Source organism: Chlamydotis macqueenii, chromosome 21, assembly GCF_036417535.1.
Source record: "Chlamydotis macqueenii isolate bChlMac1 chromosome 21, bChlMac1.mat, whole genome shotgun sequence".
In the NCBI taxonomy this organism is placed as follows: Eukaryota; Metazoa; Chordata; class Aves; order Otidiformes; family Otididae; genus Chlamydotis; species Chlamydotis macqueenii.
The window spans coordinates 8,546,259-8,566,014 of record NC_141576.1 but is presented as its reverse complement, the minus strand read 5'-3'; the positions used below and the strand labels follow the sequence as shown (position 1 = coordinate 8,566,014).

Below are 19,756 nucleotides of genomic sequence, written 5' to 3'. Positions count from 1 at the left end.
GGGAGGGAAACAGAGGCTGTACTGGGTTTAAAATAAATGTTCCGTTTATAACTGGTGTTAAATAAACTGTCTGTTTTCCCTTCAGGCTGTGTGATATCTTCAGAAGGGATTTGTGAGTCACAGTTTCCCTATTATAGCCAATGTGCTGGTTACAAACTGATGTCTTTCAGTCACATCATGCTTTCTGTGAATCCCTTCAATTAGCGAATAACTCATCTTGTTTCTGTCACACAGCAGCGGAGAGTAAAAGCTGTAAACTGGATTTCTTTCTTCGATATGAAAGTGTTTTCTCTGAGGCCCTTTCTGATGCCCAGGCTGTGCTGAAAAGACTAGAAGAGTGCAGAGAAATTGATGCCTCTCAAAAGGAGGTAGGTGTGTTTACTTGGGTAAATGAAACAAGGTTTTTCTTCGCCCTGCTGAGGGCTAGAATAGTTTCTACCCTATTTAGGAAATTGTTTCATGGGAAACTGGGCCTCTGGTGCCTGGTTGTTTGAAGGGCATCGTGCTCACCTGAGCAACACCCTGGAGAGAAGCATCTGTAAGAGCAAGCTGCTCGTGCACATAGCTAAAGAAGTATATGTCCTGCCCTGAAAACATCTTCGTTGTGTTGTAGGAGAGCTCCAGCACTGATTTTCCTCCTTCTGTTTATGGCATTTGCTTCGGCAACTGTATCGACTTGTAAACGACTGACATATGAGATCCCAAAATAGACTTCCCGAGCCCTCAGTGAGGGCTTGCCGCGGAGCATCTGCTCCACTCCGTGTACGGCAGGCTGCTCTTGGGGAGCGTTATGGGGGGGTGGTGGGTGCTGCCCCATGGTGCTTTTCCTGGTGATGTGCCACTTTCAAAGCAGTCGTCGCTGATGAATGATGGTCAAGTTACTCTTGGAGGGGATATTTGAGTCTGGTGCTCGGTTAATGCTGAAGGATACTCTGGGCTCTGAGCAACGATAGCCAGCTGTCGTACCGGCTCAGAGCCACCACAGAAACAGCAGGTTACCTCCGTATTGGTGTGGCAGCGGTGCAGAAGGATGCAGAGCTTGAATTGATTGTGACGGGTCTGGGCGGGCACTTATGCTGGCTGCACGCTGCTGTGCGATCGCGGGGTCTGCGAAAATAGCTGTGGCCACTATGGCGTGAGGATGGGACTGTGCTTGCTTTCCTCACCCCGGCTGTTTCTGATAGAGTGTTTTTCACACCAGGCTACGTGAACTGCCCTGCGTGCCTTTTCTGTACGTGGAAAAATGAGAGTGCAACTCTTTTATTACTGGCTCTTCCGTGGTTAGCTGACCTTTTGAAGCCAAGAAATGCTATTCCACAGGTTGGGGGGCTGCAATGCTCTCTTGGTTCCCATGTGCTTGCTGGCTGGGAAGCTGTCTGAATTCAAGTCACTCGGTCCCTGCAGTACCAGTATGACCATGGGACGCAGGACATTTTGGCTGTGGTGGCATTCTACTTTTAAAAACCCAAGGCAATGTCTGTAGTAGAAAAAAAAAAAGATATGACAGCAGAGGGGAGAATCCCTTGAGTCAGGGAGTGCAAGTTTCTTTTCTGATGAGCCTTTAAATGTTCGCAAAGGGAAGCTTGTGTTCCCTGCTGACCCTCCTGATGGTGTTGAACTTAACAGCTCGGGGGCTTTAGGAGGGAGATGTAGGTCCAAATTCATCTTTGTAGCAGCAAGCCCAAGCCTGGCCAGGCTGACAAGCACCTCTGAGTGCATTGCTCTCAGCCTGCCTGTGCACTTTGAGAAGATTTAGGTTTTTGTACGTTTGTTTGTTTGCCCCAATCAGAAAAAAACTGTCAGGTTTAAGGTTTTACCTATTCTGCACCTTGGTATTTGGAGCAGAGCTGGAGACGTGCTCTGTGATGTGGATGGGCACTGCCTGAAGGGATTTGGCAGCTCCATGCTCCTGTGCCAGCAGGCAGCACCTGCGCCGGCTTGCCTTCCCTTGCCCGCTTGCGCTGCCTCCGTGGTCACAGGGCCAGAACCGCACCTGCACAGTGCCCAGGCATTATGCTTCTCTGCGTAACGGCCCCATTTTCTGTTGCTTTGCAGTAACTGTTGTTTCTTCTTTCTTCAGCACCTCCAAGACTCAGCAGGTAAGATTCGCAGACCTGTGCCCAGCCCTTTGTGCTTCAAAATGAGAAGCCAGGCGAGAAGTTGTGGAGCTCAGAGACAGTTTAGATGTCTGACTGCAAAACAGCAGCTGGACAGTTTTTCTGCAGCTATAAATAAATGCTGAATAAATGAGAAATGGATTTTCTTTAAGCCTTCCTGAAATACCACTTCTCAGCTGTGACAAGCATGAAAAGTGTCAGCCCCAGGGCAGTGGCGGGGACAGACTGCAGCCTGTTGTAAGCAAGGGCTCAGCAAGATCTGTCCCTCTCTGAGCTCCTCTCTGGAACAAGCAGGACCTCTGGGCTCCGGCACCAAGCCTGGGCTCTGTTTCCGGCAGACAGAGTAGCATTTTCCCACAAGAGACCTGTGTTTCCTTTGAGGGAGACACAGCAGTGTCTTTTTAAAGTCACACTTAAAGTGCAAGTTCAGCTCCAAAGAGCCCAGCTCAGGATGCTGGGCGTGCTTGCCCGTAAGGGAGATCGCCCATCTCTTGTGCGTGTCCTTCTGGTCAGGAGCCTTTTGTGGGTGGCTTACCTCTACAGGCAAGTAGCAGTGTGTTTTGGACAGCAAAGCCTGAGCAGTGTGGGGGCTTATGGGTGTTTGGAGGGGTTTTGCAAGCCTGCCTGTTGACACCAAGACTGTCCTGGTGTTCAGGCTCCTCTAGTTCCAGTGGGATTTTGCCTCGCACGTAGCTTCTGTATTTCTGTTCCTTTGCTTGTGAGCTTGTACCTACATGGGCACCTTGTTCCCCACAGTGCTCCTCCGATGTTGCTGCCTATTTCCCGCTGCCTCCAGTGGAGGTTTGTTAGGCTGTGGGGTTTTCCCCCATGGAGGTTTGCAGTGCAGGGCTTGCCTTTGTGAGAATTGTTGCTTCTCTCTAAGTCTGATGTTATGTTTGCTCCCTGGGCTGAAAAATGCGGACGCATTGCTTTTCTGTGTAGGGAGATGTGATTTTTGGGGTTGTTTTTGTCTCTGTGCATCTCACATAAGCTATTCCTATCTAATTTGTTTCTGGCCTGGATGAAACCTGCTTGGAAATGAGAACAAGACTGAAATTGCAGTAATTTGGGGAAGCGTAGAAGAGCTTTGCTGGTGTCAAGTCTTATCTTCCTGTGCTCTCTTAGAAAAACTCAATTCAAATTATTGCACAGCTCATTTCTTCCCTCTGCTACTAGGTTCAGATGAAGTGGGGAAGCATTGATTCTCCCACGTAGAATAAATATCACCGTGCTTGTGGATCGTTTCCATTGCCTATGGGCCTGTCCAATTATTGTCATCCTTCGTTCGCAGCTACAGGAATGCCTGGATGCGGCATAAGAAAGAAGTTTCCTGTTACCTTCTGCATCCTGATTAGGAGTGATAGGTTCTGATGGTTTTATTTTGTGGTGGCAGAGCTGGAGAACTTTTTTTCTCCCCGTTCTGGTGTATTTGCCTGGAAGTTTGGGCAGAGCTTTTGCTCCTGTTGTGTGGAGCATGCGGGGGTCAGCATTCTCCACAGAGCCTTGCTGGTACCAGGGTCGTCTGTCAGTTGTGTGCAAATGCAGGCTTGAAAAAAAAAAAAGCACTTCAGATTTCTGAACCAGAAACGGGAACTTAGTTTTTCTCTGATTATTGTATGCACAATGATATCTGACTTCGTGGTGCAGTCATAGCCTACAAGCTTCTCTGTAGTCCAGATGTGCATAGTCACGTCCCTGTGCTGGCTGTGCCACTGGCTCTGTGGACAGCAGCTCTGTCTGTGCAGGTTTCCAGTGGCTTTTTTTACATTATCTTTGCCTTATGCACGTCAGAAATAAACCAGTAAAAAAAAACCCAAAGCAGCTTGTGTTCACAAAGGGCAGATTATTATGTCTCTGGAAGTTTCCCCACTGTGCCCAGCCTCCTGCGGTCAGAGGCTTTGCAGCTCACTGAGTGGCCAGTGCAGCTCTCCCCGGGGGAATGGAAGTGGCGTTGAGGTACTGGATTTACCACGTTCAGATGTGAGTCTTGTAACTGAATGTGCCTCAGCTTTTGAGGAAGGGGTCTGAAGGGAGCTAACTTCTAGCACCCTATGCCTTTCCGTCCTGTCTCTTGCGGTTCCCTCCCTTTGCATTTACCCCAAAGCTGATGCTTGAGGGAGATCACTCAGCAGTAGTCACTAAAGCAGCTTTTTTTGCTGAGACCTGCTGTCACGCTGGGAGCAGGAGCGTGGATAAGCCGTGAAAATCCATAACTCGGCTTGCTCATCTGCAGGGAAGAGGCTAGTGGCCAGCTGGGCTAGTGGCTGCACTGACTTGGGTGTCCCTCTTTACTCTCAGTTATGGGCCATTGCACTCTCCAGTGGGATGTGCTTTGCTTGCCCATCTGGCTGAGGCCCTCTCTGGGTCCCAGGAGATCCCTCAGGTTGGCACACCAGTTGAGTTCAGCCCGGGCTCAGGGTCGCTCCCCACAGGGCCAGCCAGCGGCTGCTCTTCAATCATCCCTGTCCCCACCCTAAAAAATTAATTTTACGATCATGTTGGAGAGGGAGGTGGAGGTCTTGGAAGCACTGGCTTTCTACGAGTGTTGTGGATCGGTGTGAAGAGAGAGATGCTGGGAGGACGCAGCACTAACTCAGCTCTTCAAAAGCAGATTGTGGCTCTGCATGAGCAGCCTTGTGCATCTTCCTACCCAAAGCAGCAGGATATGCTGGAAGGAGCAGGAAATAATAAGGAGCAATGGGGCAGAGCAGGAGATCCTGCGGTGAGGCAAATGGACACAGCAGCGTAGGAATTAATTGAATTAGGAAAAAAATCTGGAAAAATGTGGACTATGTGGAGATGACGTGGAGAGAGATGACCTGGGACATTACCTGCAGAGATTCCTGTTCGGAGGTTGCCTTGGGGCTGCCGTGGAAATGGGGAGGTTTGAAATGAACTGGGAGGGCTGTTTCATGGTGTGTGACCGTTGTGATACTGAGTTAGGAGTGTTGTGGCCACCAGAACTGACATCCTCAGCTGGGACCAAACTTCTCAGTGGACGTTGAACCTATTTGGTGGCACAACTCAAGCTTAAGCCAGATCTTGGTGACTTGATTTCCCTGCTCAGAGAGACGGTCTTTTGCTCCAGTCTGGAAGCTGATGTGTGCTAATTTGTGCCAGTTTGACCATGAAGGATTTTGCAAGTGTCCCAGGCTGTGAAAGCCTAATGGATCAGGCTGAAATGTGTGGGCACGTTATGAGTAAGTGGAAGCTGGAATTCCAGCTAGTATCAGTATTTCTGCATTTTTTCCCAGGATATTTGGGAATTTAGTACTTCAAAGTAAGTCTGAAATGCACTGTGTGCTCTTTCAAAACAGTACTAAAAGGCTGCTGTTCCCACTGAGCAACGTGGCCGAGGAAGGGTCTTCCGGAAAGAAACTATAAATAGCAGAGCCCTTCTGTTTCTGAAAACTCTTTTCCATGAACCAAATCCGTGCACTGAGGATGGGATATTATCTGGAGCTCTAAATAGCAATGCTGTGCTGATTTTAATTTAATTAAAAAAAAATACTGTGACAATGCAAGTACTTTTAATCCGTATTAGTAAAACATGTATTAGACAGGGTGATGAGTACCTTTAGGATGGTGAGAGTCAAGATATTTTGTGTTTTACAGGATCATTTTGATCTGGAAGGGGCCAGGTATCCAAACCTTGAGAACAAACATGATCTGATTATCAAGTCTCATTACAAATTAATGTTTGCATTAAAAAAAATACCTTTAAGCTTGTTCTTCAGCATGTCTGTGGCATCTCCTTTCTTCCTTTATAACAGAGCCCTTCATGTCCACGTCTCTCTGTTCGGCAGGGAAAATGCCGTTAGCGGGTAAGAGCTGAGACGCCAGCAGCTTCCCCTCTGTGGATGCTCTTTGCAATAGGTCATTGCGCTGTCACGCTGCCCTAATATATGAGCGTTTACACCTGCTAGCAAAAGCAAGTCCATCATCCCCCTGGTGCGGCCCCAAGCAGTTGGATTCAGTCTTTTCATCATAGAAATAAAAATGACAATGACAGCAGAAAATGGCCGCTCTCTCTGGAGCTGGGCTAAGCTTGCCACTTCAAAGGTACTTTTATAGCATCCCTGGAGTCTCTAATAAAGGACGCCTGCTCTGAAAGGCTGGCATCTCTCCTGGAGAGCCGAGGAGCCTGTGTCTTTAGGGGCAATATTTACAGCGTTAAAGGGCTCCCGGGAAATGGGAGCAAGAGTTACAGCTTATTTCTTTTCCTTTTATTTCCATAGCAATGCAGGCATATTTGCCTCTGGTTGCTGTTTCGGGTCACTGGAGTGGATTTTGGAGCTGTAGGCGTGATGGCTAGGCATGCTGAGAGCCCGCAACACTCCGAGTTTGCGTGCCTCCTCTCCGAAGCTTTCCCTAGGAGAGGCAACTCTATTGTGACTTGAGCATGGGAATTCCTGAAAGTTCCGCCTAAAATGCTCCCTGCTTTCTATGCAAGTGATCTCATGGTTCTGCAGTGAAATGTAGTATCCCTTGGGCTTCCAAAGTAATGATGTTTAGACCATGTTTTATTAGGTCCCTTAGGCTTATTGGCATTTGGCTGTTAGGGGAAGAAATAGAGATGTCTGGTGCTGGAACCAGCCCCAGTTTGTGGGACTTGCTATAAAGATGAGGGCTGGCAGGAAGGCTTGCTGCCCTCCTTCCCGGGGCTGGTGGCCACAGACCAGAGCTTGAGCTCAACGATGTGTGTCTGTTTGGTTATTATTTAAGTTTTTTGTCCCTTGAGCAAAACCAGTAGGTTTCTACTTTGTGGTCGGCTTATATGGGGCAGCTGACTCTGTTACTCAAGCCTTCCCTGTGTTTGCCTGTTCTGTTTTAGGTTCTGGTTGCCTGTCTGACAGAGGCAGGGAAACAGTCGGTGTTCAAGAAGCTGCTGAGCAAAGTGAAGGATGCTCAGACTCTGGATGCTCAGACCCTCGTGTCTTTACTGAAGCTGTTTCAAGACACGAATCCCAAGCTGAGAACCGCTTTGCTGGAGAGGAAAGGCAGCGGTGGAGAAGCCCGGCAGCAAACAGGTACAGAAGTAGGTGCAGCCTCAGGCAAAGGGGGTGGGCAACCTTACAGGCAAAGCAGGTCTCCGGAAATTCTGTATCTTTACTTGGATGCAAGAGGTTTATCACGTGCTGGCCAAGAGCCTGGGGCGTGTCTGTCCCGCAGCAGTAGGGTGAAGGCAGCGCGGGGCTCTCCCTGTTGCTGCCTGGAGGGTTGGATCGATGGCTGCGCAGCCAGCGTGGCTCAGAGCACAGCTGAGCCTCAGGATTGAAAGCTCCTTTCTTACTTGAGTCTGACACAAAGCAGTGGCCTTGCAAACCTGGTGTTAACCTCCAGCTTGCTTTATGGCTTTGTGCTCTGTTAGATAAATGAGACGTTTTCCTTTCATAGAGTTTAAAGAGAATAGTAAAGTGGTTTTCCTCTACTGCTTGTGCTTGGGATGAGCTTTGCTATTCACTTAGATCTTTCACAGAGTCTCACTTGCTTCAGGAGCCTGTCAGTTTCTTCAGGCTGACTTGTTTCTTCTCTTGTGTTTCTGAATCCTTTTCCCCCCAGAGAGCACAGACAAGGGAGAGATGCTGACCTCTCGCTTGCTGGGATGCAGGGAGGAGCTAATCCGGAGCGTGACGCAGTTGAGCCCCATCATAGAGTTCCTGGAGGTGGCAGAAGAGGGATTTCTGACTGCCTCGGAGAAGCGGGTAAAAAAATCTGAAATAAGGAAAACTCTGTGGGCGAGGGGGGATGTGTGTTTGTGTCTGCAAGGCACCGTCTGACTACATGGTTTGCCAACTGATGTGCTAGCCTCACCTGGCAATTTCACCTCCACTTTGCACAGCACGGTGTTGTCTCAGGTCCCTCTGCGCTGAACTGCAGGAATGGTGAAAACTGAGCTGCGAAGGCAATCTCAAGACCAGGATGAACACTGCCTGGCGCAGTGTCAGACTGCCTCTGCAAGTGGAGCCTGGGACAGAGGAGGCACCTGACATTCCTTGTAGGCCCTGAAAATACCTTTTTGTGAGCCCGGAGAAGGCTCTGTAGTGAAGTTTGGTTTCAGCAGAACCTCTAAAACCTCTGTGCTGCCCGTCTACCAATTATGTCCTCAGGTACTTGGTCAATGGCTTACCTTTCAGCTGACTCTCCCAGATTTAACTCTTTTTCTTTAACTCTTATCGCACAGTTGCCTGCAGGGGTAGCACATCCACTGACTGATTTTTTTATTTTTTTTTTCTTTTCTTTCCTTTAAATTTTTTTTTTTGATGTGTTGAGTGCAGCGGTTAGTGGGGAGGACTGTTGCTTTGCTATAAGCAATTGCATTATATGTGCTGATTTGTAGAAGCCATAAAAGAGAAAATATTGTGTTTAACCTGCTTTCCTTTGTGTTTTGGGGGTAGCTGCCTATACCCTGCCTGTGCAGCTGAAATTTGCAGGGTGGCCTAGCATGCTGCATTCAGTACACAGCTTGCAGACCTCCTGTCCTAGTTTGTCACATCAGTTAGTTCCCCTGACGCGGGATTATAGCGAGCAGAAAGCACTGTTGTGCTCAGTGGCATGAATGCTGTCTACTTTCTGTCTGAGTGAGCCTGTCCAGAGCCATGACAGGTGGGCTGAGAACCTCTGCCCATCTTGTAAATCCCTCAATAATGTCTTGCTCGCTTGCACGTGGTCCCTGACCAAATGTCCCTTGTGGAGCATTTCTGGGTGTGGGCGCAGCTCGGTGCAGGAGGGCAAGAGGAGGTGCTGCCGACAGAGACATCCGCCTCGTCCTCGTGGGCTGGAGTGTGACTGGCAGCTGATGAATTTTCCCCTCCAAAAACAGCATAGCTGAGCCTGGAATGGGGGCGTGAGGGGGAGCTGTGAATGAAGTAAAGGACTTGGCATCTGCTGGGGCCGTTGTGGCTGTCAGCAGAGACCTGCGCAGGGGTGCCTGGAGCTCAGCTCCTAGCCATGAAAGCTGCATCAGCAGTGGGGAGATTAGGATTTTTCATGTATGCCTGTTTGTGTTGCAGTATGGCCTTTCTTTCAAAGGCTGCACCTTTTCCCTGTAGTCTTCTTTTTGTCTCCATGAAATTAGGTAGTTAAATTGCAACCATTTTTAATCTCTTCCTGTTGGAAAAAAAAACAAAAACAAACCCAACAACAAACCAAAAACCATTCTGCCCCTGGGCCACAGGATCCAGCCTTTAATTGCATCGTCATCTACTACTGGACTCCTGCCTTGTTTGGTGAAGGGGTAGTGGTATTCAGTATTTTTTTTTATCCTCTTCAGTCACTGTTATGCTCTGTTTGCTGTAGAGCCTCCGAACTCTGCTTCGAATACAAAATGGTTGTCCTCTCTTTGGGATCCCTTCGTGCTCTTGTTCTAGCCCATGGGTTCCCAGCAAATAACAAATGTATTTGGGGAGCATTTGGGTGAGGCTGGGGGCATTGCTCTTTCCCTGCTGTGGCACAGCAGAACCTGCCAAGTGTAGACTGACCTTGAGGAGTTCCCCCCCCTTTTTTTTTTTCAGGCTTTTTTTTTTTTTTTTTTTTTTTCTGTTGTTTATTCCTCCCCACAAGTGGAAAAATGCTTAATTGTTTCAGAAGTGGATTAAAACGGTGGGCCTGTGACATATGCGCGGCTGAGATCTCTGATATCTTGGGTGCAGTACTGGGAGAATGAACTCGGATTTAGCAGTGACCTCTGAAGGTTTCATCTTACCCGATTCCTCCAACATCACATAAGAGCTCTGGGCTGGCAGAGATAGGATCTAGTTCTCCAAGGGTTCACAAAGATGAGACTTTCCTTTTTCTTCTCACAGTCACTGCCTTATTAGGTACACATTTATTCAGGAAGACAAGCACAAGTTTTACCTGTAACAGCCTTTTTTTCTAGGGAACTGGATTCTTTCTGTGCCTGCTCCCAAGCTATGTGTGGAGCAAGTCCGATTTTCTTTGCTCAAAAACCAGTGCATGATGTGTTGTGAAGTCCCTTTGTAAATAACTGTTTTTTTCTGGGCAATGTTTGACATAGCATTTCTAGTTTTTGAGTGTTTAACTTTATGGCTTTGTTAGTGTTTCTGTAATGTGGCGAAATAAGGTGGAGGGTTGGGGGGATGGCTTAGGTGCACATTCTCACTTAAGAGAAATAAACTTGCATGGAAAGAAGGAGCAGGGAGCCTCTCATGCATCGTGTCCCATGGCTTAGGTTGTCACAGAGTTCAGAGTACAGCCCTGAACTTGGAGCATCAGAGTAGCTGGTAAAAACGTCTGTCCTTTCCTTCTGTCCAGGCCCTCTTCTAGAGGAGACTTGGACGTTCTGAGCTATGTGCCTTCCTTCCATTTTGGCTCCAGTGCCTATATGGCTTGGTGGTCAAACTGAACTGCTTCAGAGCTAAGACAGGTACCAATGGCAACACAAGCATGGTTACTGGTCATTGCAGGAGCAATCCTAACTGGATGTGCTGGGGGATGGAGAAGTCCTGCTGCAAGCAGGGATGTTTTCCAGCTGTGTCACCTGGGTGTTGTCAAAATGGGGCTGTAACTTCTGCGCCCATCAAAACTTGCCTGGGAGCAGTGGTATGTTACAGCATGAGCTCCCCAAAAAGATGCTGTTCTTGTACCCCTTTTTGTGCTCTCTTTTAAGATGACTTCAGACTGTGCAGTTCAGAGTCAACTCAGTGTGAATTAGATGGGAGGATATGTCAATAGGCTCACTAACAGAGTTTTAGCTTTAAAAGGACAGATTTTTAGAATTGAGAGAAACTAATTAATGAGATCAGCTGCTCGTAAGAGCGCAGGAGGAGCTGTTGGATTGGTTTCTTTTATGTTGAAGGTAGGAGAACTGTCTGAAGTTTGCATCCTCGACGTGAGAAGAGAATTTGTATGAGAGGTTACAGACCTGAGTGAATGGATAACTTGAGGAAGAGTATTAGGACCTGCAAGGAATGGCTGAGATGTCTGACAGGCAAAGAAATGTACTTTAGAGGTATGAAGAGAATCTTGTGGTATGTCAGGCTGCTCGGCATCACAGCCTGGATTGAGACCAGCAACAAACATTTGTCTGATCAAGTAAAGAAAAATAATAATGCCAAGAGATGACTCTCAAACTCATGACTGAGCCTGGGGAGAAATCCAGGAGGGACACAGAAACAGAAATTTCCTGCAGCTGAAGTGAAATGACAACTCAAAGGGCATCCCCAGCAAACTGGAGGAGCTGATACATGTGGCTATGAGAGCGATGCAAGGTTTATTACTGTATTTTCCAAGTTGAGAGTGATCCCCACAGTTGATGACCAGGACAGACACGTGGGTGAGGGAAGCAGTGATCCAGACAGCCAGCTCTGTAGGTGCACAGGAATATGTGATGGGACAGGCTGGAGGATGCGTGAAGCTGAAGCACTGTGTGTAAGCAAAAAAAAATGAGATAAAATGCAGCAAAGGGTGTTCAAGTAAATTGTTTCTGCCTGACCCAGAATCTTTATTTAATGATATAAAAATGGGTTTTTCTGCCTCGATCTAGACTTGAGCAAAGCATTTGAATTTCATGTGAGGAAATTGTTGAGCTAGAGGAAGCGGTGATATTTTAAAAGGATGTATCTTACTGGGAGATAGCTACAGATTGTGCTGAAGACAGGACTGACAGGTTGGAGCAAGGTTACCTGAGGGATTCTGGTCACTTACTTAATATTAAAACACCAATGTTATTGACAGAAAGTATCAAAGCATGCTTAGCAAAACTTGCTGATGAGCAAAACCAGGATTTTTTTGTCTGCACAAAGGAGGATCTGCAAGAGGGAGAGGAATTACATGGCTGGAGAACTTAAGTAGTAAAAATTGAATGATGTGGATAAAGTGAGGGGCATGCGTTTAGATGCAGTAATGAGAACTGAGAATTAAGGGCTCATCTGAAATCTCTGTGTGCAGTTCCAGTCTCGTTCAAAAAGGTGAATTTGTATTGAAGCAGAGACAGATCTATTGTCGTAAGATCAGGGGAATGGAGAAGCTGTTTTATGAGAGGAGTTGCCTTATTTAGACAAGTGAAATGAAGACTGAGAGGGAATATGATCACGCTCTTACAAAGGAATTGGAGAGGAAGGGTGAGGTAAACACCTTAGAGGGTCTAGCAGGCTTTTTAAGCTGAAAGATAATGTTGGCACATGAACAAATGGGTATACGCTGGCCATGAATAAATTTAAGCTGAAAATTAGAAGAATCAACAGGGGAATGAGACTGTGGAAGAGCTTTCCGGCTGGGGGAAAGGGAGCAAAAATGTAACTAGTTTTTGGACAGATCTTAATAATTTTATTAATGGGACTGTGTAGCGTAGTGCTTACGGCAGCAGGGAACTGGGCTGGTGACCTGCGGAGTTTCTGCCAGTGCTACATTCCAAGTGCTGAGAAACACGGTGTTTGCAGAGAGGAGATCAACCTGTATTCTCCAGCTGGCTTTTCCTTTTAGGAGCCTTGCAGGTATTATAGTGGCATCCTAGAGCTTTTCCAAGCTACAGTGATTGCATCTCACGTAAGAGATTTCTCACATGGCCTCGTCGTAGAAATAATCATTCGATTAACAGGATGCTTATGTAAATAATGAGTCTTTTATTTTTTTTTTCCCCCCTCCATCCCTATGTTTTGATGACAAGCGAAAAGAGACTGCCAATCTAAAAAGTACTTGCTAAAAATATGAATTGAAATATTGTTTTGATACCTATCTTTAAGTCTTTTTTTTTTTTATTCCCTTTGAAAAAATGTTTTTTGCTTGTCATCCACTTCCAAGAGCTAGACTTGGTGGAAGAACCCACCAGCATAGTTTTCAAGGTGACATATGCCAGATATACCTGGGATGTGTTTAGATGTTTCTGTAACTAGCACCCCATAACACTTCCCAGTTAATCAAATCAGTGGAATCAGTGGGTATGGATTTATTGCAGTACTATGTACTGTGATACTGTTCTTGTTTCTCTGATCTCTATTCAGAGCCAATAATTTGTAGGAAACTCTCAAACAAGTTCTTGGCTGTTTCTTTGTCACAGATAGTCTTGGATTGCTGTGAAGGCGGCTCTCAGAGGGAAGCCATGGACAATCTGCTCAGGAAGGTGGATGAAGAGAAAACCCTGAAAGCAGAAAGTTTGGTCAAACTTCTAGGGGCTGTGAAAGCATCATTCCCTGGTCTCCACCTTCTGCTAGACAAGTTGGTGGTAACAGCAAATGTCTCTGATGGCAAAGGTATGGATACTGAATTTCAGATGCTTGAGGATTCAGTTCAGGGAACTGCCAGGACGTTTGGATAGAATCATAGAATCACAGAATGGTTTGGGTGCGAAGGGACCTTTAAAGCTCATCCAGTCTGACTCCCTTGCAAGGAGCAGGGACATCTCCAACCAGATCAGGTTGCTCAGAGCCCCGGCCAACCTGGCCTGGAATGTTTCCAGGGAAGGGGCATCCACCACCTCTCTGGGCAACCTGTGCCAGTGTTCTACGACCCTCATAGTAAAAAAAATTTTCCTAATATCTAATCTAATCTACCTTCTTCTGTTTCGAAACCGTTACCCCTTGTCCTGTCACAACAGGCCCTGCTGAACAGTCTCTCCCCATCTTTCCTGTAGGCCCCCTTTGGGTACTGGAAGACCGCCATAAGGTCTCCCCAGAGCCTCCTCTTCTCCAGGCTGAACAGCCTCAGCTCTCTCAGCCTGTCCTCACAGGAGAGGTGCTCCAGCCCTCTCATCATCTGCGTGGCCTCCTCTGGACCCTCTCCAACTGGTCCATGTCCTTCTGGTGTTGGGGGCTCCAGAACTGGATGCAGTACTCCAGGTGGGGTCTCACCAGAGCAGAGTAAAGGGGCAGAATCCCCTCCCTCGACCTGCTGGCCACGCTCCTCTTAATGCAGCCCAGGATGCAGTTGGCCTTCTGGGCCGCAAGGGCGCATTGCCGGCTCATGTTGAGCTTCTCGTCCACCAGCACTCCCAAGTCCTTCTCCTCAGGGCTGCTCTTGATCTGTTCTCCGATGAGCCTGTATTTGTGCCTGGGATTGCCCTGACCCACGTGCAGGACTTGGCCTGGCTGAACTTCATGAGGTTTGCACGGGCCCACCTCTGCAGGGTGTCAAAGTCCCTCTGGATGGCATCCCTCCCCTCCAGTGTGGATGCTTGTCTAGGCTTCAGTGTGCTCTTATCTTACTTTTATGTAAGGGAATGGGATGTCCATTTTATGCAAATAAAAATGGTCTGGGAGCAGTGGGGTAGGAGACCCCATCCCTGGAAACATTCCAGGCCAGGTTGGCTGGGGCTCAGCCTGGTCTGGTTGGAGGTGTCCCTGCTCCTTGCGGGGAGTTTGGACTGGATGCCCTTTAAAGGTCCCTTCCAACCCAAACTGGTCTATGATTCTATGACTGCCAGCAAAAAAGCTCCTGCTTTTCAGTGAGATGAGCAGTGTTGGGCAGAAGCCTGTGGGCTCCTTCCTTGAATTTGACACTGATAGGGTAGAAACTAGGGTGTAATATCTGGAAAACAATCTCCAGTGTCAAATTACTTTTTTGGTTTTCACTCTCTTAAAAGCAGCATGTGTCTCCGTAATAAATAGAACAAGTTTCACTTAATAAACCCTTCAAAGATGAGGGCGCCTTTACCAAACTGTGGTCCATTGGTGACTTTAACTCATGGTATTTACTGGCTTTGAAAGCAAACACCTAAAACTTTCCCAAAGCTGTAGATATTTGAAATTAAATACAGGCAGTGTCTTACCTGGCTTCAGTCTTTGTGAATTCCTCGTGACAGAGTGAGATTGTGGGCTGTGTGTTAGGTTGGGTGGTGTTTCTGCACATCATGGTCATGGAGTTGTGATCTCCTGTGTGGAGCAGTGTGCTGATGGGAGTCCCCCACTTAGTGTCCCTAGTAGACATCATTATCTTGGACAGCTAGTCCCCTTCTTTTTGTTTCGGTGGGTTTTTATTGTTGGTTGCCTGCCAATGGTGGTTCAGGGACTCGTGAGTCCTCATCTCTGGCTGGTGGGACAGCCTTCCAAGCTTGGGTGGGTTTAGGCACACCCCTCAACAATTCAGACAAAGAGGCAAATTTCACCAGCTCTGAAGTCACTCAAAAATTAAAAACTAAATTAACATGCAGTGAAATGGAAATAAGTGTTTAATAGAAAGCAGAACTGTGCTCATAGTGCTGGTAATTTCCTCTGTAGCAGACATTCCCGACAGGCAGTTTGCTTTGTTGTTTGTTAAGCACGGTTGCTTTCTTGAAACACCAGACTCCCAACATGGTTAATTATCTAGTGGTAATACCCATTCCAAGGAGGAGCATTCCTTAATTAAATAGAGTTGAATCTCCTCAAATTGCAGCTTGAACAAACAGAAGCACAAAGATTTCTTATCGTGTAAATTAAGAGAGAGGGAACGATTTGAGCCACTGACGGCAGCCCTTAATGTCCTGCGCTGTCCTGCTAACAGAGAGGAGGAGGTCTTGTGCGGTGGTGAGGGGCACGCTGTGGTTATGGAGCTTACCTCTGTACAGCAGCAGAGCTGAGACTGCATTCATAAGAACTCCATTTTGTGTGATAAAATCAGAAACATTCCGATGGGAGAAGGGATAAAACAGTTTTATTTGTAAACCGTCCCATGATTCATGTGGGGCACATCCAAGTGATACCTAAACCCTACAGAGCTCAAGTACTTAATGAGGTTCCCTTAACTTCCCCGGGGGAGTAGACTCGTGTCTCCAAGAAGTCTTTGTCCAGGGAGTTTTTCATATTAACTCAAAATCCTCCATTGATTATTCCCACAGCCTGCCATTGCCTCCTTCACCATCCCGGAGAGCTTTCTTTTCTTACCTGGCACTATATGTCTTCTGGGTCCCATGGACTGTACTTTCTTTTCACCAAGCCCTGCTTTTCTCCCAAGTAGTGCTGTGTGAATTGTTCTGTTTGGTACCGATCCAAAATGATTAGAAGTCCTAAGCACGCAAACAGAAAAACACCCACAGATGTCTTGGATGAACTACCGTTGGTTTTTTTTTGGTCTCTCCTACAAAAGTATAACTATGCGTCTTCTCCAATTTAGTAACTCCAACAGTGAAAAAGATCGTTTTTAGATTCATCTGTTTCACAATTTCCAGTTTTATTTGTCAACTAATCTGGTGACAAGTGCAATCAAATATTACTTTTGTTACACAATATATTTTGTCCAAGTTTCTTCATTATCCTAAAAAAACACTGTTCCTCTTTCCTGAATTAGTCCTTTGTGTTCTGATACTGGGATGTCCTTATAGGGTTGTGGTGTTACTCTAGAGTCATCGTTTCTCAGATTCAGCAGGGCTGACCTCAGCAGACTCAGCTTGATATTAGATACAGGAGGAGGAAGGAATGAGGTTCAAGTTGCATATTTTTTTTGGTGTAAGGAAGTGAAGAGGGTGCTACTACTGCTTTGCAATCACAAGCTGGTTTATGTTCCTTTAACATTTTCATCAGGGACAACTCAGCCCACTGAGTTCTTGATTACCTCGGACCATCTGGGTGTTTGTAAAATGTTAGTATGTTTGATAGTCATACACTGCTGAGATGGGGCACGTTGCAGAGCTGCTCCTTGGAGTGGATCAAAAACTCTCACTTGCAGACCTCTTTCAATGAAATTACAATTAAGAGTCAGTAATAGGGTCTTCTTGATTCCAGGGCATCAGAAGGTGGTGTTGAACGTCTTGAGGTGTTGTCTTCACAGACCAGGCCACATGTTCACCTGCTGAATGTGGCTGAAAACTGAGACTTTCTTTTTCTGGGTTCACACCAGGACTGAAACGCGGAAAACATCTGGGTGCCAGAGATCCCTTTCTGTAGGCACGTATGGGCAGAGGATATTCTGTATTGTCTTTGATTTGGAGAAGTTTTGATTTGTCATGTTCATCCTCTGCTTGAAGGTGAATCCAGGTCTCCTGAGCATAAGGCCATGAGTGTTAGTGACCCAGGGAGAACTGACTGCCTTGGCTTTTTTGGTCTCCCTTAGCTCTGAAACTCTTTGGGAAGGTGCTGCAAACTGAGCTGTTCTTATTTTCATTCACTTACATTCAGCCAAATGGAGCCCAGAGGATTATGGAGCCAAACTGTTGAGACGATATAGAGAAAACCTGGTGGAGCTCCTCACAGACACGCCAACACTGCTAAAGGGCATCTCTGCTGCACAGAGCCTGGCTCCTGCTGAGAGAGAGGTAAGCAGAACCCTGTGTGTGTGCAAGCAGATACTGAGCTTTTATCTCCCTCTGAGAATACCTATAAAATCCTGAGGACTTGATTTACTCCTAGTCATGGCTTGGTTTGGGGCAGTCCTCCAGCAGGACTTGATGATTCCTTAGTATCCCCTAGCAGCTGTGAAGCACGTAACCTATATGAAGCTGAAAATTGACAAGTAAGAGTGGCTTGTTTGGGGACTGAGGAGAGATGTTCAGCTTCAGAGTGAGTTGAGGAAATGGCTGGTGGGTTTGAGTGAAGGGCTGGGCTTCAAAGTGGTCACCTCTTGGGTTGCACTGTGAGCCAGGTCTTCACCAGGGTGGGAGCAAGGGAAGGCTTGGTCTGGGTGAGCTAAGGTCATGGCTAAGTACGACGTGGGGCAGATGGAGAGGGTCCCTTGTTAGCATCTTGCTGTGGGTCTTTCCAAGGTGATGGAGCAGATTGTGAAGCGTGAGGCCGGCAGTTTGGCCTCCCTCGTGTCAGCAGCGCTGGAGGAGCGGTCCCTGTCGGTCTCTGCCATTTGGCAGCTGCTGCTGAGTGTGCAGGAACCTGCACCGCTGAACCTGCTCATGGAGGACATCCGGAAACAACCTGGTGCAGAGTTTTATTTCCAAACAGGTAACGGCCTTGGTGTTCCCCTACGCTCTCCCTGAGCTTCTCCTGCTGCTGGCAGGAGCTGCTTTCAAACTCCTTACCCTTTCCCTGGCTGGGAACCTCTTCTCTTCCAATGAATCTCAACACGTGTCCTCAGTGAAACAGTTGATTGGTTGGAAGAGGTCTTTCATCTGCAAGTGCAGCTGCTTTGCTTGTGGCCCTGTGCCTTCAGGTTTTGTAATGAGGAAACTTTTTGAGAGCTGGCCACCATCCTGCACTAATAAACAGCTGGAGGCCATCAGACTGAAAGCATGAGTTTCATCGGAGGTCTGTGTGCAGCCACCCACTTATCCTACCCTGAGCATCGGCCTCTGGCTTTGAGTTTTCCTACTTTACAACCTAAACTTTGCTTTTCCCCAAAAATCATTCCTAAAATCTCATGCAAGCGTGAGGAGTGCTCAGGTTGGTGGTCCTGTGGGGCAGAGCTGTGCAGAGCCTGGCTGTGTGTGCTGGCCCTGTGGGCACAAAGCTGGGGTTCACGTGCCTGCAGTCAGATGCCTGTGGTGCAGCTCCTCCATCTGAGCTCCTCTCCATGCCCTCTGCGCTCAGCCTGGTGAAACTGGCACTTCTGGCTCATGGTACATCCAGCCACTTTTTAGGTAGCTGTCCTCAGATGAGGCAAATTATGCCTAGAAATGCCTGTTTCCCTGCAAAAGTCAGAATGGGATGCCTATAACTGGGGGAGAGAATATATCCTGAGTCTCAGGAGAATCACGCTTGCCTTTTTGAGGCTGTCAGTGTCGCTTTCAGCAACATGCTTTGGAAAACCACATCTTCTCACCTAAAGTTGGACAAGCAGTGAGAAGTGAGATCTGCTGGCTTTTTCCTGGGTTTTATGCTGGATGTCACTGCTGCAATTAGTATAACCAAAGTTTGCCTGTGGTTTGCTGTTCCCTGCACCCTAAAGAAGTCACCTCTGCTATTAACAGCTCAGCTTCAGAAGTGGTCTGGAAAAAGCTAAGCGCAGCTAAGGCCTTCAGGTTCTCCTTGGGTTTTGTGGTTTTGAACACCTTTACTTCCTATTTTCCTCTTCAGTGACCACCAGTGAGAGCACAGCCATTGAGATCATCCTGCGGCACAGCAAGCTGATCTTGGAGGCCATTCAGCAGAGAGCGGACCTGGAGGGCTTGGCTCCAGGAGAGGCAGGACTAACAGAAGCAGTAAAAGAGGTATGGGGGGATGCCCTTGAACCCAGCATGTTTTGTGGCTCAAAGAGTAGGCAGACTCTAGCATGCACTGAAATCAGCAGACATTACTTAGGTTGGGGAAGCCGTCCAAAGTTGGAGATGCCCCTCTGCTGAAGTGTACTGGATGTTTTATGTAAATTCTGCAGGAGCTTTTAGGTAAAAGAAAGTGCCAGTGAGATTCTTAGTTGATATTGAAACACAGCAAAACTGTTTCAGCTCTGCAAGGGCGCTGAAGTCTTAGAGAAAGCAGAGCTGCCAGGGAGTGGGTTTCCATTTGAGTTGGCTGTTCCAGGACATATGAGAATGAAACACTCCTAGCAAATGCACTGAGGATGCTGTGATTTCTAGCATCCCAAAGTGCCTTGTCTGTTTTCCCTTTGTCAAGGAAAATAGGCTGAGCAGGCCTTTTCCACCAAGCAGTCTGTGGTTGCTCATTCCTGCTCTGGTTAGCTGATGTTGGAGATCTAGAAAGGTGAGGTATGTATGGGCATACACAGATCCTTGCCTTGGTTCTTCTTGCAGTGGCTGTCTGAAGCAGGTTTGGATTTGGAAGGGAGAGACGAGTCCAGGGAGAGCTGTGTATGAAAGACAGGTT

The 19,756-nt window shown here is 47.3% G+C and overlaps 1 protein-coding gene across 12 annotated transcripts in view; it reads left to right on the top strand.

The window, feature by feature from the left end:
* The window catches only part of ZBTB40 (zinc finger and BTB domain containing 40), a 48,862-nt gene that overhangs the window by 8,454 nt on the left and 20,652 nt on the right, over positions 1 to 19,756 (top strand). For all 12 annotated transcript variants that reach the window (XM_086764292.1, XM_086764291.1, XM_086764295.1 and 9 more), the window contains 7 exons: positions 235 to 368; positions 6,952 to 7,147; positions 7,680 to 7,822; positions 13,135 to 13,327; positions 17,165 to 17,301; positions 17,749 to 17,938; positions 19,010 to 19,143. In XM_086764292.1, coding sequence (XP_086620418.1) covers positions 235 to 368; positions 6,952 to 7,147; positions 7,680 to 7,822; positions 13,135 to 13,327; positions 17,165 to 17,301; positions 17,749 to 17,938; positions 19,010 to 19,143 — 1,127 coding nt within the window. The remainder of the gene's footprint in view (positions 1 to 234; positions 369 to 6,951; positions 7,148 to 7,679; positions 7,823 to 13,134; positions 13,328 to 17,164; positions 17,302 to 17,748; positions 17,939 to 19,009; positions 19,144 to 19,756) is intronic.